Here is a 16,273-nt window from a genome sequence, read left to right as displayed (position 1 = left end):
CAACGGAGAAAAGAACCGAGGGTCTCAGACGGCCCTCGCCTAGGCAGCTGCTAGCACAGTCGGGCGGGTCCAACTTTGGCCAGCGCAACCGGCATACCGTCTTCCTGACAATCACACAACGCGCGCGCCGCAGGGGACCGTTGACGCGCCTGCGTACCGCGGCCCCAAAGTCTCTCGCTCCGCCCACCAAGGAGCAACCGTCATAAGGGAGCCGCCGCTTCCGCGGGCGCATGCGCACTGGGACGTCGGGCGCGTGCGCAGCGCCGGCTCTTTCCCGGCTGGATCTTCGGCGGCTCACGCTCCTCCTCCTGCTCCTCACCGCCCCGCCTCGGCCCGCCGCGGCCCGGTACCAGCGTGTGGTCCCGCCAACGGAGCCGTCCGTGCCTCGTGCTCCCAGGACTGCGGTGCTGCGCGCTCGTGGTGCGTGGCACTACTCATGGCGATGGATCGAGTGAACACGCTGTGCGAGCAGCTGGTGAAAGCGGTGACGATCATGATGGACCCCAGCTCCACCCAGCGTTACCGGCTAGAAGCCCTCAAGGTATCTGAGTTCTGGCGACCCGGGCCTGCCCCGAGACCCTCCCGCAGCCTCAGCCGTCCCGGCGCAGCCCACGACGCTGGCCGTCTCCCGCCCACGCGGCCCCTGGACCTCGGTCCCAACCCCGGCGGGCCCTCCCCCTTGCAGCTCTCCGCGCCTCTTCCCACTCCCCGCTTTCTTTGCTCGCCGCGCCTACCCTTTTCCCGGGACGCTCTGGTCCCTGCCTCACTGTAGCAGTCTCTTCTCACCGACAACTCCCCACTGCCCTCTCCTCCCCCTCTCCCCGCTTCTATTTACTCTTCTCCGCACCACGATCCCCTCCACAGCTGGCTGAACCCACTTTATTCCCCTAACCCCCGCATTCCTGCATCCCATCTCCTTCCCGTGGAGCACGTGTCCAACCCGTCCCCAACATCGGCCACATTCTTTATAGCCTCCCTTACTAAACGTTTTCCTGCTGACACACTCTCCTGACTCGCCCTAACCGAGCTCCAGCCTCTCTAGTGCCCTTTTACTTACATCCCTACACTTCTCCCTAACCCACTTTTGTGTCTTGGATATTTCTGGCTTAATTCTCAACCCCCCACCCCCATGTTTTTTACTGTGTGATATTCTTAGACTATTTTGCGCAAAGGTGAACTTCTACCACTTATTTTGCATTTTAGCAAGGGCTTTTTGGTTTCCTGAAAGTAGTTTTCTTGACTGCCAGATTCTCTACTACTGAGACTGATTCTTGTGTAAATTGGGAAAGCAAATACAAAACAAATGGGGATGCTAATACGATTTGAGTTTATTCCCCCATCGAACAGTGTATGTGGGCAATGAGAAATGACCACTGGAACAGGACTGTGTGTGTTTTAAGAGATGTAACTTCATGAAGTAGAGTGAGCATCACTTGGAGGAAGTTTTACAATGTATAGATGTATGTCATAGGATTTGGAATCAAATATTTGGGTTCTGTTTGTTGTTTTACTATGAAATAGCATAAGTAGAATGCTATAATGATCTTGTGTATACCTGTCACCTAAACTCAGCAGTTGTAAAGACTTCCACATTTGATTTATTCCTCCCCCAACCAAAGATTTTTAATCCTAGTAATTGTCATTTCACCCCTATGTGCTTCACGGATTTATCTCTTAACAGTTCTTTACTCATATAGGTCACATTACTTATTTTTTCCAACACTAATTGGCCATTGCATGGGAAATCTGGAACTATCAAAGTGAAAATAATCCTTTATATAATATTTATCTAACTTTTGTCACTTAAAACAATAGCTCAGATTGGAGTTTTGTTTTTTTTCTAGTCCCACTTTCTCTTGGCTCCTAAGGGAAACACTAACTTTCCTCTTCTTCAGTTTTGTGAGGAGTTTAAAGAAAAGTGCCCTGTCTGTGTTCCCTGTGGTTTGCGGTTGGCTGAGAAAACACAAATTGCCATCGTCAGACATTTTGGCCTTCAGATCCTGGAACACGTTGTCAAGTACGTGAGAGAGCAAATCTTTTTTTCTTATATAACTCTTAGAGATAGTCTTTAGATAAGTAGAAAAGAGCAATCCCCAGGGAGAAAGGAATGCTTCCTAGAGGTCATCACAGCCTCATGGGAGCTCTCATTCAGAACTTAACCTTTCCCTAGTTTCTTCATCCGTGTAAAGTGCGTGGTACATAAAGTACTCTGCAAATATTAGCTCACATCACTTAGCTAGTATTTATTGAGCTCCTAATATATGCGCACCAACCTCAGAGTTTTTAGAATAATGCAGTGTACAGGTAAATAAATACCTGATTAGACACTAGAAAAACACTGCCGTTAATTTCTTTTTCCTTAAGTTTTGAGTGTGCATGGCCGGATTCTAACCAGGATTATATGAGAATAACTAAAAACCAGTTCTAACTTGAGTCTCCTACCCCTACTGTCTATTTGAAGAATCCATCAGCTTTTAAGATTTAGTCACCGTTTTTCTGGAATTGTGCTGTTATTACCTTCTAAGCCTAAGATGGCTAGATAGCATCACTGACTCAATGGGCATGAATTTGAGCAAACTCCGGGAGATGAAGGACAGGGAAACCTGGTGTGCTGCAGTCCACGGAGTCGCAGAGAGTCAGACACAACTTAGTGACCGAACAAAGCAAGTCTAGAAAGGGAGTTAGTACTATCAGATTCTAGTGTCTGAAAACCAACTACATTGTTGTAGTTGTCCCAGATATGTATTTGCTTGTGGTCTGTCAATAAAACCAAGAGGGAGAGCTCATCTGTGCACAGATCCTACCTGGATTCTAATTAATGGGTCACTGTCTGTATTAAACTCTTTTTTTCGCTTTTAGCATTTTGATTAAATGTGGACTATTTCTGTCCACTTTTTGAAGGATACAAAATCCAGAGTATAATTTACTGAATAAAATCACCAGCATAATTTTAACATAGGAATCAAAGCTAATCTCTTCTGAAGAGAAGGCTTCTAATGTTCTGTTGACTTTATGCATTTTGGTGGCCAGGTTTCGTTGGAACAACATGTCTCGATTGGAGAAGGTCTATCTGAAGAACAGTGTCATGGAGCTGATCGCAAATGTAAGGAATGGTTGATTGGAAGACTTGCATTTACGAGGTAGTTTTAGACAAAGTGTGACTTTTCCAGTGTAGCATTTGTGTAAAAATTCACTGGTTCTACATAGGTCAAACAACTTTATGTAATATTAAATGTTACCTTCAAATTAAAAAGAACCACCATCACTGGAAATCACAGTTCATCCCATTTACTTGGTTTAATTAATCCTTTATGTGTTGACTTCTATTTTTAAAATTATGAAGACAAGGTAGAGATAGGTAAACATGTTTAACAAATGAATAAGAGTCTTAGATTAATCAGTTCTAGATTAGATTGCACTTTGCTGTTTCCTTTTATCTTAAACTGAATTATGTTACTAGCAGTAAAAAAAATAGGCTAAATGAGTTTGTTTTGGGAGTTCGACTATAACTTTATAAACACATTTATAATCCACAGCCTTTATGTTCTTTTTTACAAAGAACATGAAAAGGGGAATTCATGCCCCTTTTCATCCCCAAAGTCTACTGTCTTTGATAGAAAAAAAAAATTCCCTTCAAAATTATTAATTTAGCTAGTTAGGATTTATATTTTGTTAGTTCTGGGGAGATGTGATAGAAATCTTAATCCATTAAACTTGATACCAGACTTGAGAAGAGAGTCCCAATAATGGTCTTCTGTGTCTTCTAAACCTAGAACTGTTAGGAAGATATTCAGTTGCTCCTGAATCTCTCACTTTATTAGCCTTTCAATGTATTCCTTATTTCCATGCTCTTCTACTCTGGCCCTCATACAAAATGAAACAATATGAAAGTCTCTTCGGTTTGTAAAGAAGAACAGTGATGTCTTCCTTGCTCTGTGTGACAGCCATTTTATTAGCTGATGCAGCCCTCTGTTAAGCTTTAAGAGGGAAGAATGATTAGTGAGAATGCAGGACAGGTGACTCAGACATGGAGAACAGGTTGGTTGGTTTAGTTTGAAAGTAGGCCTGCTCCTAAGTTTTCTACACTCTTACAGCCCAGTTTTTTTCTTTGAATTCAGTCTTGCAAACCTCTTGATGTCACTTATTCTTTTGCAGGGAACTCTGAACATTTTGGAAGAAGAGAACCATATTAAAGATGTTCTGTCTCGAATTGTAGTAGAAATGATCAAGCGGGAGTGGCCACAGCACTGGCCTGACATGCTAGTAGAATTGGACACTCTTTCCAAACAAGGGGTATGCAGTACAGCTGTATCAGTTCAGAGTTTTGTTTTTGTTTGCTCTTCCGAGTTTTTCTGGTTTGTTTGACTGTCCTTTCCGCAGAAAAGAGCCCTTGGTCATATTTACAATGTAAAACATGTTTTCACAATATTGTAAATCAACTATACATAACCCAGTTTTTTAAAAAAGCATATTTAACTACCTTCTTTCTATTGGTGTAGGAAACACAGACTGAATTAGTGATGTTCATTCTTTTGCGGCTGGCAGAGGATGTAGTGACCTTTCAGACACTACCCCCTCAAAGACGAAGGGATATCCAGCAAACATTAACCCAGAACATGGAAAGAATCTTCAGTTTTCTCCTTAACACACTTCAAGAAAATGTAAACAAGTACCAACAAGTGGTAAGGGATACCGATTATACCCCCTACCTTTCATCAAGTTCTGTTTCTGATATGAGTGGGTTTATGTGTGTTTTGAAGTTAATCCTGCGGCAAGGAACTAGGGTGTTCAGGTCAGTAAAAGAAAAGGCTATTTTATAAGCAGAACAGAAAGATGACAGGAAAAACTGGAATTAATTTTCTAGGAGGTTCAATTCAGTGAGTTCTGAACATACTAGAAAAAATAATTCCCTTTTTAGTAAGAAAATTCCTGAGATAGTGTAAAAATGAAGCTAAATTTTTAAAAATTTAGTACAGTGGTTCTCAGTGGGAGGGCAATTTTGCCTTCCAGGTTGTCACACCTAGGGGCTGCTACTGACATCTAGTGAGTAGAGGCCAGGCATGCTGCTGAATATCCTATAGTGCCCAGAAAAGTTTTCCACAATAAAGAATTATCTGACCCAAAATGTCAATGGGATTGAGGTCTCAGAACCCTAATCTAGACTCCTCATACATGTTTATTTCACACAAATAGCATTCATTAAGGTTCATTATTTTTTCTGCCCTCAGTGGCTTCCTTGAGTTTATTTTTAGAGCTCTAGAATACTAACACAAATGATAAGACAAAGTATTATTAGCTGTCAGGGTAGGGAGACACAATGAGTATCTAATATTATGCTGTATACTTTTTCATGCTTTACACGTTATTTTAATCCTCAAAACAATCCTGAGTCAAAAACTATTGTCTCCATATTATGGATGAAGAAACCAATTTTCAGAGAGTATTTATTGAAGATCCCCTGATAAATGATTGTGAGGAATTCAAGCCCCATGCTTTTTACTAGAATGAACTCTTTCCCCCAAAATACCTCCCCAGGATTTTTCAAAAGAAAATATTAAAAGTATTTTAATTGAAAAAACCTATGTGTATTGAGGGTGAAAGAGGTATTTTTTTTTTCCCCTAGGAGATTTAATCCCTGAGAGAAATGAACAAATTATGAATGCTTTGATACCCTAGACATCTAGCCAGTATGCTAGAGCAGGGTGACACAAGTTTCTGTTTTCTCCATCTGTTAAACCAGGCTCCCAGGACCAGAGCATACCAAGGGACATTTCTTGTACCTGCAACTTCTTAGCTTGCTCGTAGTTCCTTCTCTGCTTCCATCCTTTCCCCTTCCCTGGGCAGTAGGCTGAATGGTAAACTAGAATGGGGTGTGTAGGCTCCCCGTCTAGCCCCTGGCTCCTGCGCTCGTTCCAGGGGCAGAAGAATAGGATCTGAATGGGAATGCAGGCTTGTTGGAGTAGAGGGTCAAGGCTGGACTGGGCTGTTGTTGCCTGGATCCCTTTTCCTTCTTGGGCAGCATCAGTAGATACTGGTGAAAGGGTTCTACTCATCTCTGTCCCGTTAACACCCCTCCTTGATCACCACTGGTGAAGGCTTAATACTTGTTCTTTGTTAAAGAAAAAATACCTTTTGAAAGTTGAAAAAAAAGAATTACAAAACAAATCTTTTATGATGCTAATGGTGGTAAGTTTTCAAGTACTTCAGGAGTTGGTACTCCTGCTTATAAAATTATAAATTGTTTAATTTACTGAACAGACATTATTTTGGTGTGTTTAGCATTTAATATTCTTTGTGCATGTGGTTTTCCTACAGTTATGTCCATATATACATGGTCATAAATTGTACTCATTTTAATTTTGCTTCTTGTTTTTTCCACTAACACTACATCATTTCAGTATACCTTTGCCAGTTATAATTTGTCTCTATTTTAATATGGAAAAATTGCTAATACCTAAATTTTAACTTTCTTTTCATCAATAGCAGTGTTGAGTCTGCTTCCATTGTTCATTTGTTAGTTTTATTTCTTTGTAAACTGCGCTTTGAAACTGTCTTTTTGGATCTTAATGTTCTAATAAGTTTATGTAAGCTCTTTAAATATTAACCTTCTGTTGTATTACTAAAACTAAAATAACCTGTCCTCCTCTGGAGAATATCAGTTATGTGTTCTTAGTAAAGTTGTCTTCTGTTCCAAAATTAAAAGTTAAGTCTATTTGAAAATAGTTGAGGGCCTAGATTATGGGGGTGGAAGGTTATTACACAGCCTTTTGTTCATTAAAAACATTCGATCCTTATACCTCTTTTCTTTCAGAAGACAGATAATTCTCAGGAGTCAAAGGTAAGAGCTCTCTGTGGAGCTGGAAGGAGGCTTTTTTTGAGACTTTTGGGTACGGGGATGCATACACCTGATGGAGGGTGACCTCAGCCTTGTTTCATTTTGTTTGTTTTTGGCCATGCTGTGTGGCTTGTAGGAGCTTCAGTTCCCCTACCAGGGATCAAGCCCATGCCCTCAGCATTGAACCCACAGAATTTTAACCACTGGGCCACCAAGGAATTCCCTCAGCCTTGGTTTATTTGATCACTGAGCTATGGTGAAAGGGAGTTAAAATTATAACGTCCGAGATTTCTCGAAGGACGTAAAATGACCACACATGCCAATGTGGTCGTATTAACGGACATGAGGCGCCGTTGTTTGAGAAATGATTGTGTATCAGAAAAAACCTTTGAGTTGCCTATCAATAACTTGCATGAGCAATTTCTTTTCCATTGTTTTCTTTTTAGAATTAGAAAACAAAAGGAGGTCGGATATAACCACAGCTTTCTTAGCTGTTAGTGAGGACTTAACGGTTAAAAGTTATTTCTTTTCATGCAGGCCCAAGCAAACTGTCGAGTAGGAGTCGCAGCATTGAACACTCTGGCAGGCTACATTGACTGGGTGCCCATGAGTCACATTACTGCTGAGAACTGCAAACTTCTGGAGGTGCTGTGCCTGCTCCTGAACGAACAGGAACTTCAGCTGGGAGCCGCTGAGTGTCTTCTCATCGCGGTCAGCAGGAAAGTAAGTTACCACTTCAGGCTGACTTGGATCCTCAGCCTCTGAGGGATGCCTGTGTGTGTTCCATTCCATGTTGTGGTGAAAGACATTTAAAGGTTTAGGTGTTTTGTTTTGTTTTGTGTGTTTTACTTGACTCCAACCTTTTGGACAGCAGTTTGCCGGTATTCTAGGAATCCACTGGCAGGATATACAGAGATGTGTAGGGCTAGGTGGGTCTTGAAACATTTGTGGGTTTTGGTGCTTCACATTTAAAAAACTATATAAATGGCATGTTAAAACTCACATAGTATTATGTCAAAGAATTGTAGAAGGTGACTGAACTGACTTTATAGCTGATTTGGCTAACAAATGAGATCATGACTTTTCTCCATGAAGAATGTTTTTAAATGTAATTTGCTTTCATATCATTATTACCCAGCATATTTAATTTTTATTCATTTATTTAATTGGCGTACCAACACATTTTAAAATACGTCTTATCCAGATTTCAATTTAAAGAGTTGACCTTTTTCCAGTGTTCAGTTAGCCCCAGGGCTATGTGAAAATTAGGAAGTCAGTATATTTGATTAAATAGGCGTAGAAGTTGTTAGTACTTAGAAGTCTTTAGTAACATAGTTTGTATTACCTGTGTTTCCCTAAAATTGGGTCTAGGGCAAGTTGGAAGACCGGAAGCCCTTGATGGTCTTATTTGGAGATGTTGCCATGCATTATATACTCTCCGCTGCACAGTGAGTGTCTACTTTTCTATGTGATTTCTAATTTCTAATTTCTTTGTCATTTGGATATATCCAAAGTTCCTATCTGACTGTTGGCAGTCAGTCAACTGTTTTTTTGGTTTTTGTTTTAAGTTTGAGCTTTATTCTAAGGACAGTGTGAAGCTCTTATGGTTTATTTTGCTGTGGGCGTGTGTGTGTGTGTGTGTGTGTGTGTGTGTGTGTGTGTGCGCTGGGTTTGCTGCATCTGCACTGCAGCATGCACGCTTCTCTGGCTGCAGTGTATGTGGGCTCTCTAGTCGAGGTGCACAGGCTTAGTTGCATGTGGGATCTTAGTTCTCAACCAGGACAGGAATCCGTGTCTCCTGCATTGGAAGGCAGATTCTTAATCACGGGACCACCAGGAATTCCCTGTATTTTTAGAAGAAAAATCAGGCACTCTTAAAGGGACCGTTTTGCCTTTTTGAAGACTTTCTGCTGGCAATAAGTTGTGGCTGTTGATTTAGCACCCACTCACATTCCACCAACCTGTAAACACATTCGAGGTCCTGAAATAGTGGCTTGTGCTTATTTTCTTCTAATTCCTCTGGAAAATATTAAAGCATTTCCTGATATGTGTTTCTTACCCAAGAGTCAGATAGAACTGTGTATTATAAGTAGTTGAAAGTGTCACAACACCCACTTTGCTTCCATACTCTTCACTTTTGGTGCCAAGGACAAATGAAGAGATGTGAGACACATATATATTACTTGAACTCTCTCACTGTCCATTCTAACACAGATTTTCTGATGGCTTTCTTTCCTGTGGAAATGAATAATGTGTCTTTTGGGTAGCCACTTTAGTTACTGTTTCCAAGTCCCATTTCTTAGTTCCCTAAAGATTATGACATTCCCACTGAGGTATCCCATCTCCATTAGTGCCACTGGTATTGGTTAGTAAAGCTGTAATTCGAACCAGGTGGTCAGACTTGAGAGCCAGCACCAGAAACTATGGTGCCACACTGCCTTTCAACATCACTAGCACCTACCTTGGAGAAGGCGATGGCACCCCACTCCTGTGCTCTTGCCTGGAAAATCCCAAGAACGGAGGAGCCTGGTAGTCTTCAGTCCCTGGGGTTGCTGAGGGTCAGACACGACTGAGTGACTTCACTTTTACTTTTCACTTTCACGCATTGGAGAAGGAAATGGCAACCCACTCCAGCGTTCTTGCCTGGAGAATCCCAGGGACAGGGGAGCCTGGTGGACTGCCGTCTGTGGGGTCGCACAGAGTTGGACACGACTGGAATGACTCAGCAGCAGCAGCAGCAGCACCTACCTAGGTCTTTCTTAGCCCGAGGCCCACGCTTTTTCCGTTATAGTGTACTGCCTCCATGGCTGCTGTCCACACCAGTCCTGATTAATTCTTGTTAGTGTGAATTGTGCTACATCATTTTAGGTCAGGTTTTGCCACTAAATAAAACTCTCTTTTTAATTTAAAGAGATATTTGCACTCTAAAATAGCACCTAAGTGATTATTCATCTGAACTAAATGACTTGGAGAAATGATACACCAAGTTAATGTTTTTAATACAGTCTTTTAAAAAAAGATTTTATGCTTTTTGAGCAGTTTAAGGTTCACAGAAAAATTCAGGGGGAAGGTACAGAGGTTTCCCATATGCTCCCTGCCCCCACACATGCACAGCCTCTCCTTTATAGACCTCCCCCCACAGCAGTGATAGATTTGTTAGAGTTGATGAACTTCAGTTCAGTTCAGTCTTTCAGTCGTGTCTGACTCTTTGCAACCCCATGGACTGCAGCACGCCAGGCTTCCCTGTCCATCACCAACTCCTGGAGCTTGCTCAAACTCATGTCCATTGAGTCATGATGCCACCCAACCATCTCATCCTCTGTCTTCCCTTTCTCCTCCTGCCCTCAATCTTTACTAGCAGCAGGGTCTTTTCAAATGAGTCATTTCTTTGCATCAGGTGGCCAGAGTATTGGAGTTTCAGCTTCAGCATCAGTCCTTCTAATGAATATTCAGGACTGGTTTCCTTTAGGATTGACTGGTTGGATCTCCTTGCAGTCCAAGAGACTCTCAAGAGTCTTTTCCAACACCACAGTTCAAAAGCATCAATTCTTCGGTGCTCAGCTTATACATGACTACTGGAAAAACCATAGCTTGAACTACATGGACCTTTGTCAGCAAAGTAGTGTCTCTGCTTTTTAATATGCTGTCTAGGTTTGTCAGAGCTTTTCTTCTGAGGAGCAAGCCTCTTTTAATTTCATGGCTGCAGTCACCATCTGCAGTGAGCCCAAGAAGATAAAGTCTTTCACTGTTTCCATTGTTTCCCCATCTATTTACCATGAATGATTGGACTGGATGCCATGATCTTCGTTTTCTGAATGTTGAGTTTTAAGCTAGCTTTTTCACTTTCCTCTTTCACCTTCATCAGGAGGCTCTTTAGTTCCTCTTTGCTTTCTGCCAGAAGGGTGGTGTCATCTGCATTTCTGAGGTTATTGATATTTTTCCCGTCAGTCTTGACTCCAGCTTGTGCTTCATCCAGCCCAACATTTCACTTGATGCAGAGTACTGCATATAAGCAGGGTGACAACATACGGCCTTGACGTACTCCTTTCCCAGTTTGGAACCAGTCTGTTTGTTCCGTGTCCGGTTCTAACTGTTGCTTCTTGACCTACATACAGGTTTCTCAGGAGGCAGGTAAGGTGGTCTGGTATTCCCATCTCTTTCAGAATTTTCCAGTTTGTTGTGATCCACACAGTCAAAGTCTCTGGCGTAGTCAATAAAGCAGAAGTAGATGTTTTCTGGAACTCTCTTTATTTTTTCTGTGATCTGATGGATGTTACAACAGATGAGGAACTTACAATGACACACAATGTGTTATACATTATATTACACATATTATGTTCTACTTTTTATGGGTACATGCTGTGGGTTTCAGCTTTATCATTATAGTATCCTACAGAGTTTCTTCACTGCCCTTAAAATCTTCTATGCTCTGCCTGTTCTTTCCTCTCCCACCCAAATCCCTGGCAACCACTGATCTTTTTACTTTCTCCATAATTTTGCCTTTTCTAGGATGTTGTATTGTGGTTGTTCAGTTGCTGAGTCGTATCCAACTCTTTGCGACCCCGTGGGCTGCAGCCCACCAGGCTTCCCTGTCCTTCACCAACTCCTAGATCTTGCTCAAACTCATATCCACCGAGTTGGTGATGCCATCCAACCATCTCACCCTCTGTCGTCCTCTTTTCCTCCTGCCTTCAGTCTTTCCCAGCATCAGGGTCTTTTCTAATGAGTCGGCTCTTTGCATCAGGTGGCCAAAGTATTGGAGTTTCAGCATCAGGCCGTCCAGTGAATATTTGGGGTTGATTTCCTTTAGGATTGACTAATTTGATCTCCTTGCAGTCCAAGGGACTGTCAGAAGTCTTGTGTGTTGCCTTTGCAAGTTGTTTTTTTCACTCAGGATCATGTATTTAGAGTTCCTCCATGTCTTTGATGACTTGTCAGCTTATTCCTTTTTACCACTGAATAATATTCTATTGTGTGGATATACCAAAGTTTATCCATTCTCCTAATAAAGAGCATCTTGGTTGCTTCCAAGTTTTTGCAGTTATGAATAAGGCTTCTGTGAATATCTATATGTAGATTTTTGTATAGAGATGTTTTCAGCTCCTTCGGGTAGTTACCAAGGAGTGTGATTACTGAACCATATGGTAAGAGTATGTTTAGTTTTATAAGAAACTATCTAACTGTCTTCCAAAGTGGCTGAACTATTTTGCATTCCCACCAGCAATGAATGAGAGTTCCTGTTGCTCTTTATCCTCCCCAACATTTGGTGTTCTCAGACTTACAAATTTGGGCCATTCTGATAGGTGTGTAGTGCTGTCTCATTTTTGTATTTGCAATTCCCTGATAGCAAGTTGATGGGGAGCTTCTTTTCATACGTTTATTTCCAATCTGAGTATCTTCTTTGATCAGGTGTCTGTTGGCCCATTTTTTTAATCAGAGTTTTTTTATTGGTTTTTAAGAGTTCTTGTGTATATTGTATAATAGTCTTTATCAAATGTGTCTTTTGTAAATATTTTCGCCCAGCCTATCACTTATCTTTTCATTCTGTGTCTATAATAATTATTTATTATTTATTTATTCTTGGCTGTACTTGGACCTCCATTGCTGTGTGTGGGCTTTCTCTAGTTGTGGCAAGCCGGGGCTACTCTTCATTGCAATGCACAGGCTTCTCATTGCAGTGGTTTCTCTTGTTGCTTTGTAGCATATGGAATCTTCCCAGACCAGGGATTGAACCTTTATCCCCCTCATTGGCAGGTGGATTCCCATCTACTGTAGCACCAGGGAAGTCCCTCATTCTCTCGATTATAGTCCTTTTGATTCTGTCAGTGGTATAAGGAATCACTACATGCTTCCCTAGGGGTCCGAGTCCTTCCTGGGTATCACTGTCTTCTCATGCAGTTTCTCATATGCATTGTTATGTGGAGTCATGCTTAGAGTTTACATTACTATTCCAGAATACCCCCAGTACCATATAATACCCCAAATTAGGGTGCCTCTTAAAGGATGAGATTGCATTGAACCCTCTTCCTCATCCATCTTTCAGTGTTTGGTTGGCGGTCTGGGGGTTGATTTTTTTTTTTTCTTTTCAACAGTAACAGTCACCTGAAATTTGAATATTGGAGCACAGAGCACATACAGTCCATTCCAGGGGAATATCTGTGGTGCTCTTGAAGTGCTGTTGATCCCACTGTTTTCTCATCTCACAGGACCGCTGACGGAGGAGGCTTAGTCGAAAAACACTATGTCTTCCTGAAGAGACTCTGTCAGGTGCTGCGTGCCCTGGGCAATCAGCTGTGTGCATTGTTGGTGAGCACTTTCTGGAGAGTTTCAAGGTCATCTGAGGAGAGGATTTAGAAAGTTGTATTTGTGTAAGGGGTAACACGTGCCCTTGACTTTAGCCTGAGGAAACATTACCCTACAGATTATTTCTTATAATTCTGTAGGTTAAATTATCTTAATTGAATTTGAATGCTATAGATTTATTTAATATCAGTTATTAATATCTATAGTAAATGTTCATATCTGTTATTCCATAAAATCAGTGTGGTTTCTCTTCATTTTGGTACTTGTAAAACTTCAGTGTACCTGTTGCCTTACCCTTGAAAGTCCTATTAGATCATGAACCATGGATTCGAGTAAAGAACCCTTTTCCCAAGTTAAAGGATATATTATTGAATCATTAAAAAAAAATCTTTAGTCTGATTGACCTGAAAATAACTCTGTTACACGTTAAAAGATCGAATGTTGATACAAACTTTTGTACTTGATATCAGTGCCTATTTTGGTGGCTTGAGGGGATAGAACCTCAGGCATAAGATGTGTACCATCGAGGGATTATTTAATAGGTTGAATCACAGAAATGTGACTAGACCAGGTCTGAAGAAACAGGTGATTTCTGAAATGAATATTCTTTTTTTAAAAAAAATGTTTTACTCATTTACCTGTGGCTGTGCTGGGTCTTCTCTAGGTGCTGTGCGCGGGGCTACTCTTCATTGCGGTGGTCTCTCTTGTTGCAGAGCACAGGCTCTAGGCGAGTGGGCTCGGTAGTTGTGGTGCATGGGTTTAGTTGCCCTGAGGCATGTAGAATCTTCTTGGACCAGGGATCGAACCTGTGTCCCCTGCACTGGCAGGTGGATTCTGAACCACCAGGAAGTCCATGAAGGCTCTTTTGTTTCACTGTTTGATCACAGAATAGATTTTAATGATGACTGAGGTAAAGCAGCTTTTCTGGGTTTTTGCCCTTGAAATGATGTCTTCCTTAGGCCACAAAGAAGTATAATAAAGTCCTTTCAAAACTGAAAGTTTTGAGGATATAAGTTGTCTTAACTCCACTCTCCACCTTGACCTCCCCATCAGCATTATTAATATAACAGCCTTTTTGTCCTACAGGGTGTGGATTCTGATGTAGAAATACCAGCAAACTTTGGAAAATACCTGGAATCTTTTCTTGCTTTCACAACTCATCCAAGTCAGGTAAACGTTATGGCAATAACTAATCAAAATTTCAGTTAGTAAATTAAAATCAAGTGCTATCACCTGAAATAATTAGCAGCTCACATATAAAATGTGACTCTTAAGATCCTGGGGATCTTAAGTGGGATTTCATTAAGAGAATTGCTGCATCTTCTTCCCAAGTTAGCTTTTGCAGTCTAGATCATCAATTACCCCTCAGATAATACCATTCTAATAATGCTCAATCAGATGTGAAGTGTTTCTCTAGTAATTTGCTACTAAACATACTTTAAATAAGAAAGTCTGATTAATTGTGTTATTATAAAATTAATTTCATCCAATCCAAGGTTTTCCTTGCAGTATCATCCTGAGGTATCTGTATGCTTTCTTGTATAAAAGAGAAAGTGGTAGAGTTCAGCTCATTCTCTGGGTATTGCACGTGACCCACTGTCTGTCTTTTACCATATGGTATGTAGTGACCAGTCATTGCTGATGTACTCCAGTATGGGCAGTTTCAGTCAAAGTATTACGGAGCTTGATTTCCATGGAAAAATTTAGCGGATAATTGCTGAGCTAAGTAATAGTCTTGGTTATATAAAACTTAAATCCTTAAACCTAGTGTTTTTCTTTTTTTCCTTTAGTTTTTGCGCTCTTCAACTCAGATGACTTGGGGAGCCCTCTTTCGACATGAGATCCTATCCCGAGACCCTTTACTATTAGCAATAATACCAAAATATCTGCGTGCTTCTATGACTAACTTGGTCAAGGTATGCAGTGGGACCCTAAAGTGGAATGTAGGTGAATACACATCTTAAGACTTAGCTGGCACCATTGACAGCCCTGTGTTGGTCACTGAGATCCTTTCCTTAGGCATATTAGTCTTTGAGTCCCTAAAAAGAAAACTCGTCACTGTGTCTACTCATCCCTGTGTCTACTCTTTCGTATTTGCGGGCACTTAAGCGCCAAGTGTTGAGCCAAGTGCTGGGAAAAAAGTGATAGGATGAGAGCAGAGACTATGACCTAAAATGTGATCACTGCTTTTCAGAAGCTAAAAGCAGAACGGAGGGTGCAGTCAGGGGGATGCCAAAAGGAAGTTAATATCTGACTTTCTGAAGGCCAAATGAGAGTTAGGAACGTGGATGAGGAGAAAGGGAGAGCGGAAGCAGACTGCCCACTGCCTCAGTCGAGAGTTGCTTATGAACACTCGGAGGTCTCCTCGAGGCTCTTGGCGACTGACAGCTACTTATTCTTGATTTATAACATCAGAGGATGGGACGTATTCAAGGACTCTCTTATTTCCTCAGGGGTTCAGGTAGCACACTGTCGTCTAGATCTCTGCCATTGTGGTCTTTGGTACTTTCTGAATGAAACACAAAGTCCCATGCTTATTCCCAGGGTTCAACATTTAAGAAGACAAATAGTCTCAATTCTACTTATTGTTTGCTTATTGTATTAACACTTTATTTTGAGACATTTTTATACTCAAAGACCTTAAACTGATTTTAGAATTTAATTTTCCATAAGAAACTTGAAAGAGAGTATCAAATAAAAATGTTCTCTTTCTGCAACTCCCAGGACTGTTCCAACCGAGAACAAATTGTGGATTTGGTGTAGACCAGAAGCAGTTATTTATCATAAAAGCCTTAACTCATGTAAACCCTTAGCTCTTCTCAAATAAAAGGTCTCTGAGCTCCTAAAATTGAAAACTCTTTCAGTGGGTCCATTTTCATTCCTTCCCGCAATTATCTTTCTGTTTCCAGATGGGCTTTCCTTCTAAAACTGACAGCCCTAGCTGTGAATACTCTCGATTTGATTTTGATAGCGATGAGGACTTCAATGCTTTCTTCAACTGTGAGTGAACTGGCCTGAAATTTTCCCAGCAGTCTCAGCACGACATCTAGCGTTGAATCATGGTGCATGGGCTGGGCTTCTATATTATAGAGCCCCAAGTCTGGATGTTGTCATTGTTCTTTAGTCACCAGGTCG

At 41.4% G+C, this 16,273-nt stretch overlaps 1 protein-coding gene across 1 annotated transcript in view; it reads left to right on the top strand.

Annotated features, from left to right (window-relative positions):
- Positions 1–430: 430 nt before the first annotated feature.
- Positions 431–16,273, top strand: part of XPO5 (exportin 5) — a 44,193-nt gene continuing 28,350 nt past the window's right edge. Inside the window, exons 1-12 of the mRNA XM_068994031.1 lie at positions 431–541; positions 1,896–2,017; positions 3,031–3,103; positions 4,156–4,293; positions 4,500–4,682; positions 6,812–6,838; positions 7,373–7,558; positions 8,207–8,283; positions 13,042–13,141; positions 14,225–14,308; positions 14,929–15,054; positions 16,048–16,138. Of these exons, the coding sequence (XP_068850132.1) occupies positions 437–541; positions 1,896–2,017; positions 3,031–3,103; positions 4,156–4,293; positions 4,500–4,682; positions 6,812–6,838; positions 7,373–7,558; positions 8,207–8,283; positions 13,042–13,141; positions 14,225–14,308; positions 14,929–15,054; positions 16,048–16,138 (1,312 nt within the window). The 5' untranslated portion in view covers positions 431–436. The remainder of the gene's footprint in view (positions 542–1,895; positions 2,018–3,030; positions 3,104–4,155; positions 4,294–4,499; positions 4,683–6,811; positions 6,839–7,372; positions 7,559–8,206; positions 8,284–13,041; positions 13,142–14,224; positions 14,309–14,928; positions 15,055–16,047; positions 16,139–16,273) is intronic.

This window comes from Capricornis sumatraensis, chromosome 22, assembly GCF_032405125.1.
Source record: "Capricornis sumatraensis isolate serow.1 chromosome 22, serow.2, whole genome shotgun sequence".
NCBI lineage: Eukaryota > Metazoa > Chordata > Mammalia > Artiodactyla > Bovidae > Capricornis > Capricornis sumatraensis.
The sequence above is the reverse complement of the archived record's forward strand: the minus strand, read 5'-3'. Positions and strand labels throughout refer to the sequence as shown.